This window comes from Aotus nancymaae, unplaced genomic scaffold, assembly GCF_030222135.1.
Source record: "Aotus nancymaae isolate 86718 unplaced genomic scaffold, 86718_ANA_hifiasm-v0.15.2.pri h1tg000010l, whole genome shotgun sequence".
Classification (NCBI taxonomy): Eukaryota; Metazoa; Chordata; class Mammalia; order Primates; family Aotidae; genus Aotus; species Aotus nancymaae.
In genome coordinates, this window is record NW_026988421.1 from 60,794,550 (window position 1) to 60,814,081 (window position 19,532).

The following is a 19,532-nucleotide window of genomic DNA, read 5'->3' on the forward strand; positions in this document are numbered from 1 at the left end:
CCAGAAGCAGCTCATCTGTGAATGGTTTAGCACCAGGTTCCCCACAACCACGTGTTGTGTGACATAGAGGTTTTTGTGATAGTAAAGAATTGGAAACAACAAGTTCCGGGTTAGAACTAGAAGAATGGTTAAATAATGAATTATCTATTTAATTGTATATAATGCTATATTTAAAAATGAAGCTAAGAGTTGACAATGATATGAATAAAGTGTTTGTGGTATGAGAATAAATATGCAAAAATAGTAGTGAGTGCTTCTGGGTAGTAGGATTTGGGGTGGGTCTTTCTTCCCTTTCCCCCTGAACCCCCTGCTTCAGTGAAGATCTGTTACTTTTATCGTCAGGAAAAAGTGATATAAAAAATATTACAATACCCAATGAAAATTACAGTTGTGATTATTAACTTAAAACAAATCACATGTATATTTTAGCTCCTGAAGCTGAAGGAGAAGTGCCAGAGCTTTATCATCAAAGAAAGGGGGAAATAGCAAGATGCTGGATCAAATATTGTTTGACTCTGATGCAGAATGCCCAACTCTCTATGCAGGTAATACAGTCAGAATTGCCTTTTTCTTTCTTAAATGAGCAACTTGTAAGTAAAAACTCATAGTGAGGATTGTGCTCATTAGGCTCACATCATGTATGAAAGGCATATAGAATGCTCCATAAATATTTCTTGGTTTTAAATCTTACTCATCCAATTGTTTGAATCCGGAAGGCAGAGGCTGCAGTGAGGCAAGATTGGGCCACTGCACTCCAGCCTGGGCAACAGAGCAAGACTCCATCTCAAAAATAAATAAATAAAATAAACTGTATTCATTCAAGGCCTATCTTAAATACTACCTCTTCCTTGAAGACTTTTCTTTGGTTAGAATATAAGCTTCTTGAGAGCTGGAAACTGTATCATATTCTTTCTGTTTTTAAAACAGGCTCTCCCTCTATTGCCCAGGCTAAAGTGTAGTGGCATGATCATGGCTCACTGCAGCCTTGATCTCCCCAGGTCACGCAATCCTCCCACCTCATTGATCCCAATCCTCAAGGCCTCATGCAATCCTCAAGCCTATCTTAAATACTACTTCTTCCTTGAAGACTTTTCTTTGGTTAGAATATAAGTTTCTTAAGAGCTGGGAACTGTATCGTATTCTTTTTTTTTAAAATAGGCTCTTACTCTGGGGTGTGGTGGCATGATCATGGCTCACTGAAGCCTTGATCTCCCCAGCTCACGCAATCCTCCCACTTCATCCTGGGAGTACAGGTGTGTGCCACCATGTCCAGTTAATTTTTAAATTTTTTTGTAGAGACTGGCTCTCACTATATTGCCCAGGCTGGTCTTGAACTCCTGGGCTCAAGTGATCCTCCCTCCTTGGCCTCCTGAAGTGCTGGGATTACAGGTGTGAGCCATTGTGCCTGGCCTTACTAATATATATATATTTTTTTGAGACAGAGTCTTGCTGCGTTGCCCAGCCTGGAGTGCCGCCAGAGTGCAGTGGCATGATCTCAGCTCACTGTAACCTCTTCTTCCCAGGTTCAAAGGATTTTCCTGCCTTTGCTTCCCGAATAACTGGGATTATGGGTACCTGCCATCACACCTGGCTAATTTTTGTATTTTTAGTAGAGATGGGTTTCACCATGTTGGCCAAGCTGGTCTTGAACTCCTGACCTCAAGTGATCCACCCATCTCGGCTTCCCAAAGTGCTGGGATTACAGGTGTGAGCCACTGCACCTGGCCAAGGCCTTATTAATATTTATATATTTGTCAGTGTTATCTTACACACAGCATGGACTTGATAAAATCTAAAAGGGTAGACTTTTAAGAAACAGCCCATGTAATAATTGTTCAAAAATAGAAGCAGAACTGACGGCAGTGAAGAGCATGTACTCTGGAAACACACTAGGTAGGTGTGAACTCCAGCTCTGCCACTTTGTAGCTGTGTCTTTGTGGCAATTTACTTAATATCTTTTTGCCTTTATTTCCTCACGAGTAAGTTGGAGATAAGGGGATAGTTCTTACTTAATACTGTTGTTATGAGAGTTAAATCAGTATATTAATTAAGGCCCCAGAAAAGTGCCTGAGACATACTAAGTCCTTAATAAATGTTAACTATCATCATCATTATTAATTTATGCCCAATTCTAGTTCCTAACCACTAGGGAGGATAATAAAATGAATCATTTTGATGCAGTATACTAAGTGTGGATACATAGGAAGCTTTCCTGGTGGGGTCATTGTGCTGCTGTTTTTCTCTTTGTATGTACTAAAGCGTGATAATTTTTTTTTATTTTGTAGGACTCTGCTTCATAAAAGTGTAATGATCGTTAGTGGTTGTATTAGTCTGTTCTCACAGTGCTATAAAGAACTAGCTGAGGCCAGGCGCAGTGCCTCATACCTATAATCCCAGTGCTTTGGGAGGCTAAGGTGGGTGGGTCACTTGAGTTCATGAGTTTGAGACCAACCTGGGCAACATGTTGAAACCCTGTCTCTACCAAAAATGCAAAAAATTAGCCAGGCGTGGTGATGCACACCTGTAGTCCCAGCTACTCAGGAGGCTGAGGCAAGGAGAATCACTTGAGCTGGGAGGCAGAGGTTGCAGTGAGCCAAGATTGCGCCACTGCACTCCAGTCTGGGTGACAGAGTGAGACCCTGTCTCAAAAAAAAAAAAAAAAAGTAATTTTCTTCATAAATTACCTAAAACTGGGTAATTTATGAAGAAAAGAGGTTAGTTGACTCACATTTCCACAGGTTTAACAGGAAGCATGACTGGGAGGCCTCAGGAAACTCATAATCATGGCAGAAGGCAAAAGGGAAGCAAGCATGTCTTACCATGGCAGAGCAGGAGAGAGAGAGAGCAAACCAGGAAATGCCACACACTTTAAACCCATCAGATCTTGTGAGAGAGCTCACTCACTACCACAAGAACAGCAAGGAGGAAATCTGCCCCCATGATCCAGTCACCTCCCACCAGGTCCCTCTGCCAATTTGACATGAGATTTGGTTGGGGACACAAATCCAGACCATATCAGTGGTAAATAATGTAGAACTTTGTAAAACAAAAGAAAACTAAGCAAATAAACCTCAACACATCAGCTTAGGTCTTGAAAAGATAAAGATCATTTTAGAGGCTAGCAGGTAAAGATGAGGCATATTAAGGAAAGACAGGCCTGGCGAGGTGGCTCTCGCCTGTAATCCCAGCACTTTGGGAGGCCAAGGCAGACGAATTACCTGAGGTTAGGAGACCCGCCTGGCCAACGTGGTGAAACCCCGTCTCTACTAAAAATACAAAAATTAGCCAGGTGTAGTGGCAGGTGCCTGTAATCCCAGCTACTCAGGAGGCTGATGCAGGAGAATCGTTTCAACCAGGGAGGCGAAGGTTGCAGTGAGCCTAGATCATGCCATTACACTCCAGCCTGGGGGACAAGAGTGAGACTTTTGTCTCAAAAAAAAAAAAAAAAAAAAAAAAAATAGAAGAACTATGGGGCTTTGTGTCTAGAGAATTTGGAGCCAGGAAGAACTGTCAGGTTTATTCTTGTCAGGTAAGGAAAACTGGAAGCAAAACAGGGACTATTTGAACAAAACAGTGGGCTACTTTAAGAAAGCATTCTACAGAGAACAAGTAAATAAACAAGCAGCCCAGGAAGGAAGGAAGTATACAAGATTTAGAGACTTATGACCTACATTTGAAGTATCTGTGTCGAGTAAAATGCACTATGATTTGACCCTTACCTTTCATTTAGTTGATGTTTCTAGTCTAGGAACTTAGAACTTCATTACTTGATTAGTTTAAACTCACATATTTGCCATGCTAATAAATTACTCAGATTTTCCTTAAACTGATTTTTTTTTTGCATTATTTCATACAGTTTCTTTAGAGGTTCCAATTTCACTCCTCAATAGATTTTATGTATTTCTCATATGCTTCTTCAGTCATAAGTTCATCTAGTTCTGAAGGGTTACTCAGTGTCATCTTCCTCAGCCAACCATCCTCATAACAAGATTTGTTTACATGTCCTGGATTTTCTCCAAGGGCTTCATTAATTTCAGTTACTTCTTCTGATAAAGGAGAATAGAGTTCACTAGCATCTTTCACACTTTCCAAAGCATCAAATTCATCTTGTTTGTTCAATTTTGTGCCAACTTCAAGCTGACTACAGTAAACAACATCTCCCAACGTTTCCTGTGCAAAATTGCTGATTCCCACTGTTCCAATACCATTTTCTGTTGTTATCCATTCATGTTTCTCTGTGAATTTACGCACTGAGAGCAGAGTGGGTCCCAGGCACAGCATTGGGATGGCGCCTGCCCCCCAGCTGCCAGGACCTTGGTGGGCAGGATGCTGCAGGTGACTGGACCGCGTGCAGGGTGCAGAGAATGGCCCACACACTCGGCACCACTCGCAGCTTTATGTTCGAAGGGGTACCCGGGTTGCAGCACTACACCTCCACCACCTGCGTGGGGAGGCGGGGCCGGGTGGGGCTGAATTTTGCTTTTTGAGTTGGGGTCTTTGTCACCTAGGCTGGAGTGCAGTGGCATGATCTCGGCTCACTGTAACCTCCACCTCCCTGGCTCAAGCGATCCTCCCACATCGGCCTGCCAAGTAACCGGGACCACAGGTGTGTGCCACTGTGCCACTGTGCCTGGCTAATTCTTTGTATTTTTTTAGAGACCATGTTTCACCATGTTGCCCAGGCTGATCTTGAACTCTTGAGCTTAAGCATCCACTCACATCAGCCTCCCAAAGTGCTGGGATTACCGGTGTGAGCGCCCTGACTTTCTTATTTAACCTTAACTTCATCCTTTATCCATCTGTGTATTTATCTGAAAGGCCTTCTTCAGTTGAAGATTTAAGACATACACAGATTTATTCAATTAAGTATTTATTTATGCCAATCCTTTGCTAGTCATTGGTCAAGGATACTATGATGAACAAAAATGGATTTAGCCTTTGACTTCATGTAAAAGTACAATTTTGCTAAGTTCCACAAAGGAGAGACATATGATATGAGAAGGCACAATAGGAGGAAATAACAAGCAAGCTCCAGGGATGAGGAAGTAGGAGTCACCTAGACTGAAGAAAAGAGGCACACCATTCCGCAGCATGTTTAGGAGTTCTGTAGCATAAGGGAGGATGGTATCAGAAGGGATGGAGCAAAGGCTTTGAGGTTGGAGCTGGGGGAGAGGGAGTGTGATATAAGGTAAAGTTAGAGTTAGAAAGGGGCTGGAGCAATCAAGGCTTTGAAGCATCGTTGTCTTCATCTTCTGAGCACTTGGAAACCTTGAAGGGTTTGTGGAAAGATCACTAGTGAGTCAAGGTCAAGTGAAAAGAAGAAAAGGCCTTGGGATCTGTTATTTAATTTTGTTGGCCAAGAAGAGCTTACTCCATTTTTTAACCATCTTAGTTCTTTTTTCTTTTCTTTTTTTAATTTGCCCCTCTCCCCACCCCCAAGAGGCAGGGGAGATAAAACTTTATGAAGTAGATTTAACTCTTTCTTCACTTTGATGTCTTTAAGAGACCTAGAGCATTTCTCTCTGATATATTTCATTAAAAATTTAACAGCATAAACATGGTAGCATTAATCTTAATTGCATCCTTGTGAATTATTTTTATGATGTAGATTACAGTCTTATTACAATGTTAAAAAATAAATACTGTTAATGTATCACATGAATGTAATGTTTCACAATTTTCAAAGTACTTTTACATGTAACATTTATCTTACTGGAAGGAGTAACTGTAATGAATTTTAGTTCCTTAGAATAAATGATATATAAGCAGCTTGTCTAATTTATTTAAATACTCTTTTTATACATTTGCTGAGTTTTTAATATGATTGGGAGAAAGAAAGTAGTTTTCAAAGGTGTTTAAGATTATGATACCTCCCTAAACCAGGCTGGAAAAGTAAGAGACTTTTCTTTACTCTGAAGTTTGCTTTAATATTTTTTAACAGCAGGAGGTGAGTGTTCTACTTAACCATAATTTTTTTTTCTTTAGGACAACATAGGAGAGCTTGACCTTGATAAACAGTCTGAACTTAGAGCTTTAAGGAAAAAAGAACTGGATGAGGAGGAAAGCATTCGGAAAAAAGCTGTGCAGTTTGGAACTGGTGAACTGTGTGATGCCATCTCTGCAGTAGAAGAGAAAGTGAGCTACTTGAGACCTTTAGATTTTGAAGAAGCCAGAGAACTTTTCTTACTGGGTCAGCACTATGTCTTTGAGGCCAAAGAGTTCTTTCAGATTGATGGTTATGTCACTGACCATATTGAAGTTGTCCAAGACCACAGTGCTCTGTTTAAGGTGCTTGCATTCTTTGAAACTGACATGGAGAGACGGTGCAAGATGCATAAACGCAGAATAGCCATGCTAGAGCCCCTAACTGTAGACCTGAATCCACAGTATTATCTGTTGGTCAACAGACAGATCCAGTTTGAAATTGCACATGCTTACTATGATATGATGGATTTGAAGGTCGCCATTGCTGACAGGCTAAGGGATCCTGATTCACACATTGTAAAAAAAATAAATAATCTTAATAAGTCAGCATTGAAGTACTACCAGCTCTTCTTAGACTCCCTGAGAGACCCAAATAAAGTATTTCCTGAGCATATAGGGGAAGATGTTCTTCGCCCTGCCATGTTAGCGAAGTTTCGAGTTGCGCGTCTCTATGGCAAAATCATTACTGCGGATCCCAAGAAAGAGCTGGAAAATTTGGCAACATCATTGGAACATTACAAATTTATTGTTGATTACTGTGAAAAGCATCCTGAGGCTGCCCAGGAAATAGAAGCTGAGCTAGAACTTAGTAAAGAGATGGTTAGTCTTCTCCCAACAAAAATGGAGAGATTCAGAACCAAGATGGCACTGACTTAATCCCTGCTTTTAAAGAAAGGAAATGCATAATATTGAAGTGATCTTTTTCCCTAGTCAAACTGGCCCAATTCCATTGTGATATTTACCTTTATAGCCAGGTGAGTGCAGTTTGAGCTTGAGATACAGTAAAAACTGAGTGTTTGCTAGGATCCTAAGGAACATAAAGTTGATTAATAATTTACGCCTAATTATGTAAATTGCCTTGTTAAAGATGTGATTTTTGTATTTTAGATGCTTGTTTCTATTTAAATATAAACCTTTTACCCTCAGTTTTTAAATGTAGATTATTTGTTGGCTACTACTTGATAGATTCCTTGTAAGAAAAAATGCTGGGTAATATACCTGGTAAACAAGTCTGTTACTGTATTAAAATTGAAAAAGTAACTCTGTAGTTACTCTTTCTAAAATATTTGATTTCCTAAATTCCCCCCACCCAAAATCTTTCCCTTTTGAATATACTAAAAACTAAGTTATGTTATTATAAAGTGTAAAATGGTTTGTCTCAATTATAGGAGAAAAGGGCCTTGTTGGAAATAAAATAAACTGACTTATTTCACTAATAAAAACTTCCATTTCCCCTTTTATTTTCTTGTGAGCATTGGTTTTATTTTTTGATACCTCAGAGATATTAGCATTTTGAAACTAGAGAAGAATATTTCTTCAATAACATTGTGAAGTTAGAAAACATTAAAATATCATTCATGGCTGAGTGCAGTGGCTCATGCCTGTAATCCCAGCACTTTGGGAGGCTGAGGTGGGAGGATCGCTTGAGCCCAGGAGTTCAAGACCAGCCTGGGCAACATAGTGAGACCCCCGTCTCTACAAAACATACAAAAATTAGATGGGGCATGATGCTACAACCTGCCTGTAATCCCAGCTTCTTGGGAGGCTATGGTGGGAGGATTGCTTGAAGCCCAGGAGGCCAAGGCTGCAGTGAACCATAATTGCCACTACACTCCAGCCTGGATGACAGTGAGACCCTGTCTCAAAAAATAAAAAAGTAAAGTAAATAAAGTAAAAAAGTAAAATAAAATATTATTTACTTAGTAAATATTTACTGAGCTATTACTGTGTCCCAGGAAACTTTTGTTGACTGTGATTTCTCATCATAGGATCCTGGCATGTTTACAAACTTTTAAGCACTGTTGAGAAGGGATATGTATGTCATAACTAAACCTTGTTAATATGTGTTAGTCATTTTAAGAAATGCAGGATTAAAATGGAATTCCTATCTGGTGTATTGTCAAGATCAGTTGTAATATTTAATAGAGAGAATAGCTCTGTGTATTAGCTTGCCTGTTAATTTGCTTCTGAAAGCTTAGGTCTGGGTCAACGCTAAGGTTTTGTAACATTTATGTTAAAAAAATACACGTATGAAAATCACCTTGCTTTCCCTTTGAGGTCAATTTTCCAGGAAGAAAAATATTTAACTGATATTTATTAAAGTCTTTACTAAGGCCAGGCCCTGTTCTCACTTTTCTCATTATAGATAATATGGTGATAAACAGGATAAACAAGGACCTGGTCTCACAGAGCGAGTAAACAACTAAGATAATTTCAGGCCATTTAAGTGCTGTTAAGAAAGGAAAACTGAAATGGCAAACTTTTTGTTTTTTCTCTGTTGCCCAGGCTCTCTGGCTGGAATGCAATGGCACAGTCTCAGCTCACTGCAACCTCTGCCTCCTGGGTTCCAGTGATTCTCCTGCCTCAGTCTCCCAAGTAGCTGGGGCTATAGGTGCACACCACCACGCCTGGCTAATTTTTTGTATTTTTAGTAAAGGCGGGGTTTCACCAAGCTGGTCTTGAACTGCTGATCTCAACTGATCTGCCCACTTCAACTTCCTAAAGTGCTGGGATTACAGGTATGAGCCACTGTGCCTGGCTGAAAATGGTAAACTTTTAATGGAAGGGGTGCTGTCTTAGCTGTGGTGATCTGCAAAGGTTTTTGAGAAGGTGGGAGGTGACACTGAGTTGAAAACTAAATTGGGGACAAAAGCAGCCAAAGTCATCTTTAGGTAGGGTGTTCCAGGGAAGCCAGGCTGGAACAAGTTCAGGAAGGAGTTTGGCATGAGAAAGACCAGTGTGGCTGGAGCAGATAAGGGTGAGGAGTGGGGACAGCAGTGGGGAGTCCAGATGGAGAGGGTTTTGTAGATCAGGGTAAGGAGTTTGGATTTTATTCAAAGTGCAGTGGGAACTTTCATGGAATTTTAAAAAGGGAAGCAGCATGATCTGATTGGAATTTTTAAGAAACTACTCTGTCTGTTAGCGCAAGGAAAGAGGAAAAGGCAGCCAAGAACCAGAGGAAGCAGAGAGACAAGTTTCTGTTAAGATTAATCCAAGTGAGTCTGGCACTGTGGCTCACACCTGTAATCCCAGCACTTTGGGAGGCCGAGGAGGGCGGATCACGAGGTCAAGAAATCGAGACCATCCTGGCCAACATGGTGAAACCCTGTCTTTACTAAAAATACAAAAATTAGCTGGGCGTGGTGGTGTGCGCCTATAGTCCCAGCTACTCGGGAGGCTGAGGCAGGAGAATTGCTTGAACCCAGGAGGCAGAGGTTGCAGTGAGCCGAGATCGTGCCACTGCACTCCAACCTGGAGCCTGGCAATAGAGTGAGACTCTGTCTTAAAAATAAAAAAAAAATGAATCCAAGTGAGAGATGAAAGTGGATTGGACTAGGATGAGGGAGTGAAGATGGAGAAAAGTGGATTAATTCTGGATGTGTTTTGAACATGCTATAGAGGGTTAAGTGTAGAGCATGAGGGGAAAAGAAGAACCATGTTAAGTTGAGGAAGTATGCAGGCAAAGCATGTTTCTATGGGGGATATGTGGGGTTAGAATTAAGAGTTTTGTTTAGGATGTTAAGCTTGAGATGAAATGATTACTATTTAATAATATCTGCTCATCAGACTTTAAAAGGAAAGCGGGAGGACCAAGAAGAGGCAAAGAAGGGAGGGAAGTTTCTTGAGGATAGTGATACATGGCATTTCAGCTCTCTTGAGAACTGATTCTAAGACAGATCCCCCTGTTAAAAGCCTTCCTTCATATGGCCATTTTCCTCTCAATTTTTATCAATTTCATAACTTCATTTATATATCCATTTATTTATTTATTTAGAGATGCAGTTTCGCTCTTGTCAAGGCTAGAGTGCAATGGTGCAATCTCAGCTCACTACAATCTCCGCCTCCCAGGTTCAAGCGATTCTCCTGCCTCAGCCTCTTGAGTAGCTTGGATTACAGGCATGTGCAACCACGCCTGGCTAATTTTTGTTCTCTTAGTAGAGACAGGTTTCTCCATGTTGGCCAGGCTGGTCTCAAACTCCTGACCTCAGGTGATCCATCCACCTCGGCCTCCCAAAGTGCTGGAATTACAGGCATGTCCATTCATTTATTTAAGAAATACAGCCGGGCGTGGTGGCTAATGCCTGTAATCCCAGCACTTTGGGAGGCTGAGGTGGGTGGATCACGAGGTCAGGAGATTGAGACCATCCTGGCCAACATGGTGAAACCCCATCTCTACTAAAAATACAAAAATTAGCTGGGCGTGGTGGCACGTGCCTGTAATCTCAGCTCCTCGGGAGGCTGAGGAAGGGGAATCACTTGAATTAGGGAGTCGGAGGTTACAGTGAACCAAGAATGTGCCACTGCACTCCAGCCTGGCGACAGAGTGAGACTCTGTCTCAAAAAAGAAAACAAAAACAAAAAACAGGTCTTGGCCGGGCGTGGTGGCTCATGCCTATAATCCCAGCACTTTGGGAGGCTGAGGTGGGCAGATCACCTGAGGTCAGAAGTTTGAGACCAGCCTGGCCAACACGGTGAAACCCTGCCTCTACTAAAATACAAAAAAAAATGAACAGGCGTGGTGGCGGGCAGTAGTCCCAGCTACTCGGGAGGCTGAGGCAGGAGAATTGCTTGAACCCAGGAGGCAGAAGTTGCCGTGAGCCAAGATTGCACCACTGCACTCCAGCCTGGGCAACAAGTGAGACCCTGCCTCAAAAAAAATGAAAATAAAAACAACAGCAACAAAAAAACAGGTCTTAAATTAAGAGGGATAAAGATAGCTGTATCAACACAATGGAATATTACATACATTTGTGCATATTACAGCATACAAGTATAAGTAATAAAATGTAAAAGCATGGAAAATGCAAGGCAATGTCAAGAAAGGATAGCAACATTAATTTATAGATATACATTTAACATTTATTTATTTGTTTGTTTATTTATTTGAGACACAGTTTCACTGTTGTTGCCCAGGCTGGAGTGCGATGGCATGATCTCGGCTCACCACAACCTCCGCCTCGCAGGTTCAAGCCATTCTCCTGCCTCAGCCTCCCAAGTAGCTAGGATTACAGGCATGTACCACCATACCCAGCTATTTTTTTGTGTTTTTAGTAGAGATGGGGTTTCTCCATGCTGGTCAGGCTGGTCTCGAACTTCCGACCTCAGGTGATCCACCTACCTAGGCCTCCCAAAGTGCTGGGATTATAGGCATGAGCCACTGTGCCCAGCTAACATTTATTATAATTTAAACAATTAACAATGTATATTTAACAGGGGGTGGTGATGTGCACCTGTAGTCCCAGCTACTCAGGAAGCTGAGGTGGGAGGATTGCTCAACCCTGGGAAGTCAAGACGTCAGTGAGCTGTGATTGTACCACTGCCTTCCAGCCTGGGTGACAGAGTGAGAACCTGTCTCAAAATAAATAAATAGGCCAGGTGCAATGGCTCACACCTGTAATCCTAGCACTTTGGGAGGCCAAGGCCGGCAGATTGCTTGAGCCCAGGAGTTTAAGACCAGCATGGGCAACATGGCAAACAAAACCTTGTCTCTACAAAAAATACAAAAATTAGCTGGGCATGGTGGCACACACCTGTGGTCTTAGCTACTCAGGAGGCTGAGGTGGGAGGATCACCTGAGCCTGGGAGGTCAAAGCTGCAGTGAGCCATGATTACACCACTACACTCTAGCCTGGGTGACAAAGTGAGACCCTGTCTCTCAGTAAATAAATAAATATCTAAAAATATAAAAATAGCCAGAGGTGGTGTCATGTGCCTGTAGTCGCAGCTACTCAGGAGGCTGAGACTGGAAGATTGCTTGAGCCCAGGATTTGAGGTTAGCCTGAGCAACATAGTGAGATCCCATCTCTTAAAAAAAAAAAAAAATGTATACTTGTAAGTGGAAATGTGAAAAAAAAAAAGAGAAAGAAATAGTTATATCATAATAGAATTATAAACTTTTTTTTTTTAGGATGGAATTTTGCTCTGTCACCCAGGCTGGAGTGCAGTGGCGTGATCTGGGCTCACTGTAACCTTTGCCTCCCAGGTTCAAGCAGTTCTTGTGCCTCAGCCCCTCAAGCAGTCGGGACTACAGGCATGCACCACCACACCTGGCTGTTTTGTATTTTTAGTAGAGACGGGGTTTCACCATATCAGCCAGGCTGACCTCAGGCATTCTGCCTGCCTCAGCCTTCCAAAGTGCTGGGATTACAGGCATGAGCCACTGCACCCAGCCAGAATTATAAGCATTTTGTTACTATATCCTTGATATTGTGATCTTTATCTTTCCAATGAACATTTGAAAATTCCTTGACAACTTCCTAGGTTTTCATTAGAGGTTTTTTTACTGAGCACTTTCCATGGGCTAGGCACTCTGAGAACATGATCTCTAAGATACAGTCTTAAACCATAGCTTTTCTTCTTCTTGACTGTGTTATGGTTTAACCAAACCTTAAACCATAGCTTTTCTTCTTCTTGACTATGTTATTCAACTTGAATTCAAAAGATAAAATTCAGACCGTCAAGACTGTGTCTGCCCCTCGCTCACAGAGCCTTGCCCTTGCCGCTTGGCAGCCGGTCCACTCCGCCTCCAGCTCTCCATGGATGATATTGCCGCTCTGGCATGTACAAGGCCCGCTTTGTGGGCAACGATGCCCCCTGGGCTGCATTCCCCTCCATCGCGGGGTGCCCCCGACACCAGGGCGTGATGGTAGGCATGCGCCAGAAGGACTCCTATGTGGGCAATGAGGCCCAGAGCAAGAGAGGCCTCCTGACCCTGAAATACCCCATCTCCATGTCGCCTCAGTAGGTGACAATATGGAGAAGATCTGGCACCACACCTTTTACAATGAGCTGTGTGTCACTTTAGAGGAGCACCCCATGCTGCTGACCAATGGCCCCCTAAGCCCCATGGCCAACCATGAGATTATGTTTGAGAACTTCAACACCCCAGCCATGTATGTGGCCATCCTGGCCATGCTGTTCTTGTACGCCTCCGGCCATACCACTAGCATCGTGATGGACTCCGATGGCAGGTCACCCACATGGTACCCATCTATGGGGACACACCCTCCCCAATGCCATCCTGTGTCTGGACCTGGCTGACCGGGACCTGACTGACCACCTCATGAAGATCCTCACAGAGAACAACCACAGATTCACCACCACAGCAGAGTGGGAGATCCTGTGTGACATCAAGGAGAAGCTGTGCTAAGTTGCTCTGGACTTCTAGCAGGAGATGGGCACCTCGGCCTCTAGCTTCTCCCTGGAGAAGAGCTATGAGCTGCCTGACGGCCAGGTTATCACCAGCAGCAATGAGTGGTTCCACTGCCTGAGGCACTCTTCCAGCCTTCTTTCCTGGGCATGGAATCCTGTGGCATCCACGAAACTACCTTCAACTCCATCATGAAGTGTGACACCGTGCTGTCCGGCAGCACTACTATGTACCCTGGCATCGCCCGGCAGGATGCAGAAGGGGATCACTGCCCTGGAGTGCAGCATGAGGATCAAGATCATTGCTCCTGAGGATCAAGGTTATCGCTCTGGCTTCACTGTCCACCTTCTAGCAGATGTGAATGAGCAAGCAGGAATAGGATGACTCCAGTCCCTCCATTGTCCACCGAAAATGCTCCTAAATGGACTGCTACTTAGTTGCGTTACACCCTTTCTTGACAAAAACCTAATTCGCAGAGAGCAAGATGAGATTGGCATGGCTTTGTGTGTGTGTGTGTGTGTTTGTTTTTGTTTTTGGCTTCACTCAGGATTTAAAAATGAATAGTGAAGGTTGGAGTGAGCATCCCCCAAATTCTACAGTGTGGCCAAGGACTTTGTACATTGTTCTTTTTTCTTTTTTAATATTTTATTTATTTATTTGAGATGGATTATCTCTGTCACCCAGGCTAGAGTGCAGTGATGTGATCTTGGTTTACTGAAACCTCTGCCTCCTGAGTAGCTGGGACTACAGGCATGTGCCACCACGCCTAGCTAATTTTTTTTTTTTTTCTGAGACGGCATCTCGCTCTGTCACCAGGCTGGAGTGCAATGGCGCAATCTTGGCTCACTGCAACCTCCGCCTCCCAGGTTCAAGCGATTCTCCTGCCTCACCCTCCCGAGTAGCTGGGACTACAGGCGAGCGCCACCACACCCAGCTAATTTTTTTATTTTTAGTAGAGATGGGGTTTCACTGTGTTAGCCAGGATGGTCTCAATCTCCTGACCTCATGATCCACCCACCTTGGCCTCCCAAAGTGCTGGGATTACAGGCGTGAGCCACTGCGCCCGGCCAAATTTAATTAAGAGACACCCTAAATTTAAAATAATAGTTGCAAAAAGTTTAAAATGAAAATTACCAGTCCCAGCCCCTAGTACTGTTGTTTCCTGCTTATCTGCTCCACCGATTCCAGGAGAAAATCTGTTTAACCATCTTTTGGTGGTTACCTGGACATGGTGTAATAACATGTTCATATCACTATTTCTTGATTTATCAATTTAAAACATTATCTGTTGATTTCTCCAATGATAGTAAAGGATTTAATTCACTTACAACACTCCACTTCCCCTCCTCACTTCTTTCAATATATCTCCCAATATAGTTTAACACTTTTTTGTTAAACCATGTATATACATATGTCTACTTGCATATATATAATACATACAGTACATTTATAGATATAGGATTGTGTTGTTCTATTTCTTGACCATCCATAAGGATACTAGTGCCTCTACTCTTCAAACTTTCCTATCTTCATCAACCTCACCAAATCCTCTGTATTCTCATTTGTACATTGTCAGGAGTTAAGTATACATTCTATTATGCAGTCATAATTATTAGTGTACCTCTTAGCTGGGCATTATAGTGGGCACCTGTAATAATCCCAGCTTCTTGGGAGGCTGAGGCAGGAGAATCGTGTGAACCTGAGAGGTGGAGGTTGCAGTGAGCCGAGATCGTGCCACTACACTCCAGCCTGGGCAACAGAGTGAGACTCCTTCTCAAGAAAGAAAAATTATTACTGTATCTCTGTTTATAGGGAGATCCTGAAGGTTAGTATCAACACACATTATCTACATTATGGCTGTGTATCTATTGCCCAGTGCAGAATCAAGTAAAATATATGTCATCGTTGTTGTTGTTATTGTGGTTTTGAGACAGGGTACCCTGTTGCCCAGGCTGGAGTTCAGTGAGGTGATCATGACTCACTGCAGCCTCAACCTCCCAGTCTCAAGTGATCTTCCCACTTCAGCCTCCCAAACAGCCGAGACTATAGGCACGCACCACCACACCCGGCTGATTTTTATTTTTTATAGAGATAGAGGTCTCCCTATGTTGCCCAGGCTAGTCTCCAACTTCTGGGCTCAAGCAATCCTCCCACCTTGGCCTCCCAAGGTGCTGAGATTACAGGCATGAGCCACTGTACCCAGCCTGAAATATATTTTGATTATATTCCTTTCCTGCACAGACTTGTGTTCTTCCTGGCGTTCCTAACTTTGCTTTTTTTTTCCCTTCAGTATTTGCCCTTAATATCTTCAGATTGTCAAATTCACCATCATCGTAACCAATTCTAGAGTCATTTTCTCCACCAAAGACCTCCCTCAGGAGCTCCCTTTCCTGCTCTAGGCCAGGCTGATTGTTCTCTGACTGCTGCTCAGCTACCCTGGGACGTGGAGGTGGAGGTAAGGTACCTTTCTAAGAAAATGAGCTGGGGCTGGGCAAGGTGGCTCATGCCTGTAATCCCAGCATTTTGGGAGGCCGAGGCAGGTGGATCACTTGAGATCAGGAGTTCAAGTCCAGCCTGGCCAACATGGCGAAACCCTGTCTCTGATAAATACAAAAATTAGCTGGGCATGGTGGCGGGCACCTGTAGTCTCTGCTACTTGGGAGGCTGAGGCATGAGAATCACTTGAACCCCAGAGGTGGAGGTTGCAGTGAGCTGAGATAGTGCCACTGTACTTCAGCCTGGGTGACAGAATGAGAATCTGTCTGGAAAAAAATCAGAAGATGAGCTGCACAGTTTGGGAAGGAGGCAAGCCCTCTTGGATCAGCAATCCAGTAGGTACACCCAAATGAGTCTTGTGTGTTGACACTGAGGAATGAAGGTCACCTGGCAGAGCTGGGATGAAGGAAGAGACAGGTGGGGTTATGATAGGCAGAGGAAAGCATGGCATGTTTTGTGGGGAGAGATGGAAAGAAGAGTTGGATTAGTCTTAGCACCAAAGACTCAGAAAAATGAGGAGAGCAACCCTGACTGAAGAGCCTGCAAGAAGTACTGATAAAGACACGAGGCCAAGCTTCGCACAGTGGTTCACACCTGTCATCCCAGCACTTTGAGAAGCTGAGGCAGGAGGATCGCCTGAGCCCAGAAGTTCAAGACCAGCCTGGGCAACATAGGGAGACCCCTATCTCTGCAAAAAAAAAAAAAAAAAAAAAAAAAAAAAAAAAAAAAAATTAATAGATTAGCCAGGCATGGTGGCACATGCCTGTGGACCCAGCTACTCGAGAGGCTGAGGTGGGAGGATTGCTTGAGGCTGGGAGATTGCACCATGAGGCTGGAGGGTAGATTGGACCAGACAGAGCAGCCCACAAAGGACCTGAATTCCAGGTGTGGAATGTGGGCTTGTCCTGCAGGCAGGCAGGTGGAGTCCCTGGCTGTGCTTTTACAGCAGTGTGTTATGAACCAACTGGTGAAATATGGGATGTTTTAGTTTTCCATTTGCTGTAACAGAGTACCACAAACTTGGTGGTTAAAACTACATGAATTTACTATCTTACAGTTTCTGAAGGTATGTAAGTCTGACACGGGTCTCGGTGGTGTAAAACTGGTGTTGGCAGGGCTGCAGTCCTCTCTGGAGGCTCTAGAGAGTGTTTTCTTACCTTCTCCAGCCTCTAGAGGCTGCCCACATTCCTTGGCTTGTGGCCCCTTCTGTTGTCTTCAAGCTGGCAAAGGAAAGTGTAGCCCCTCTCACACCACATCACTCGGACCTTATCTTTTGTCTTCCTCTTCCACCTCTGTGGGGAAGGGCCTCTGTGATGACCTTGGGCCCACCTGGATGATCCAGGAGAATCTCTGTATTTTAAGGGCATATGATTGGCAGCCTTAATCCACCTGCATCCCCAGTTTCCCTTTGCTGTGTAAGGCAACAGTCACTATTTCCAAGATTTAGGACAATTAGGACATGGACATCCTTGAGGAGGTGATGGTGTTATTACTCTCCCCACCACATTGTGTTAGTTGGGTCTCTTTGCAAGCAAAAAAGAAAGAAAGAAAAAAGAAAAGAGCCATGTATTGACTTAAATAACTGAGGGCTCAGCAACTTTCTTGCTTTACCTCTTGGATCTGCTTTCCTTGCTGTTGGTTTTTGGGCAGTCTCCTTCCATGAGTGGCCCTGGGAGCCCCAGGCATACATCCTACCAGCTTAGCAATGTTAACAAAGGGTCCCCTCTCCTGGAAGTTTTAGCAAAACCCGGGATGATGAGTATTGACTCTCATTGATCCAGCTTCTGCCCAGGGCTGTCCCTGAACCAAACACTGTGGCTTAGGAGAAATTCTCATGGGTCAGGCATGAATTTCATATGCATCCCTGAAGCTGAAACTTCAGAAGCTCCCCTAAACTGCAGGGAATGAGAACTGGGGGCTTCTGATTCCTTAGAGGAAAACTGGCAGATTGCTATCCCCAAAACAACAATGGCGGTGATAATTGCATGACAGCATGAATGTACTTAATGCCACAGAACTGTACAGTTACAAATGACTAAGGCTGGACATGGTGGCTCACACCTGTAATACCACCACTTTGGGAGGCCAAGATGGGCAGATCACTTGAGCCCAGGAGTTCAAGACTAGTGTGGTCAATGTGGTGAAACCTTGTCTCTACTAAAAATATAAAAATTAGCCAGGTGTGGCAGTGCACAGCTGTAGTCCCAGCTACTCAGGAGGTTGAGGCAGGAGAATTGCCTGAACCCAGGAGGCAGAGATTGCAGTGAGCCATGATCGTGTTGCTGTACTCCAGCCTGGGTAACAGAAGCAGACCCTGTCTCAAAAAAAAAAAAAAAAAAAAAAAAAGGTTAAAGTGCTAAACTTTATGTTATGTGTACTTTACTACATAAAGAAACAGAGACTAGATTTAAGCTACAGCATCAGCCCATGGACTTTTGATGAATCTGCTAAAAAAGAGGATCTTTCTCTTTCTCCTGAGGATGCTAGGCTGGTCTGAGCCTAGGATGGAGCTGTTGGAGCTATCATGTCCCCAGGTGAGGAGAGAACCTGCCTGAGAGCAAAGACAACATGAGGAAAGCAGAGTCCAGAGATTCAGGCAGTCAGGTTCCTGATGATGATTGGGGCACCTGTACCCAGCTGTGCCTGAAGCCCTCATCTGACCAATAAAGTCCTTCTTATGCTTAGATCAATTCAATTTGAGTTTGTCACTGGCAATTAAAAGACTCTAGACTTATAAAAACAAAAAGTACAAGGGATGGTGGCTAGTAAGCAGCAAGAGAAATCCACAAACAGCAATTCCTGGACAAGGGTGAAGCAAGGACAGTCTAAAGACTAGAAAACAGCAGAATGTTCTTAAACAAATGTAGATGTGATATGTCAAGAAAATGGAAAGAAAAGACAGTACGCTTTCAATCAGCAGTCTTCAAACTTTCTGGTCTTGGGACCCCTTTACACTTTTTTAAATTATCAAATTTTGAGTGTGGTGGCTCATGCCTGTAATCCCAACATTTTGGGTGGCTGAGAGGATCACTTTCGTCCAGGAGTTAGAGACCAGCCTGGAAAACAGAGATATCTTATCTCTACAAAATAAATAAATAAATTAGTAAAAAGTATTGAATTTTTTTACATGGGATATATCTACTGATGTTTGCCATGTTAGAAATTAAAACAGAATATTTTATTTTTATTGTTATGTATCTGTTTATTTTGAGACAGGGTCTGGCTCTGTCACACAGGCTGGAATGCAGTGGTGCTATTATGATTCACTGCAGCCTCCCACTTCAAGGTTCAAGCGGGTCTTCCCACCTCAGCCTTCTGAGCAGCTGGAACTACAGGTACACATCACCATGCTCAGCTAATTTTTTGTATTTTTTTGTAGAGATGGGGTCTTGCCATGTTGCCCAGGCTGGACTTGAACTCCTGGAATCAAGCGATCTGCCTGCCTTTGCCTCTCAAAGTGCTGGGATTACAGGTATGAACCACTGTGCCTGGCTGAGAATAATTTTAAATAGCAATGATAAACTGATTACATGTTAACATAATTAATATACTTTAAGACAAATAGCTATATAGCCTTTTTTTTTTTAAGACAGTCTTGCTCTATCACACTGGCTGGAGTGCAGTGGCATGATCTTGGCTCACAGCAACCTCCGCCTCCTGGGTTCAAGTGAATCTTATGCCT

General features: G+C 43.3%; 1 protein-coding gene and 2 pseudogenes across 1 annotated transcript in view; 2 read left to right on the plus strand and 1 right to left on the minus strand.

The window, feature by feature from the left end:
- KIFBP (kinesin family binding protein) overlaps nt 1-7,445 on the plus strand; it is a 30,452-nt gene extending 23,007 nt beyond the window's left edge. The window contains exons 6-7 of the mRNA XM_012451428.3: nt 430-545; nt 5,986-7,445. Of these exons, the coding sequence (XP_012306851.1) occupies nt 430-545; nt 5,986-6,861 (992 nt within the window). The 3' untranslated portion in view covers nt 6,862-7,445. The remainder of the gene's footprint in view (nt 1-429; nt 546-5,985) is intronic.
- LOC105716681 (glycine cleavage system H protein, mitochondrial-like) lies at nt 3,868-4,788 on the minus strand (annotated as a pseudogene).
- A 5,090-nt stretch (nt 7,446-12,535) lies between the features above and the next one.
- Nucleotides 12,536-13,862, plus strand: LOC105716667 (actin, cytoplasmic 1-like; annotated as a pseudogene).
- The last annotated feature ends 5,670 nt before the right edge of the window (nt 13,863-19,532 follow it).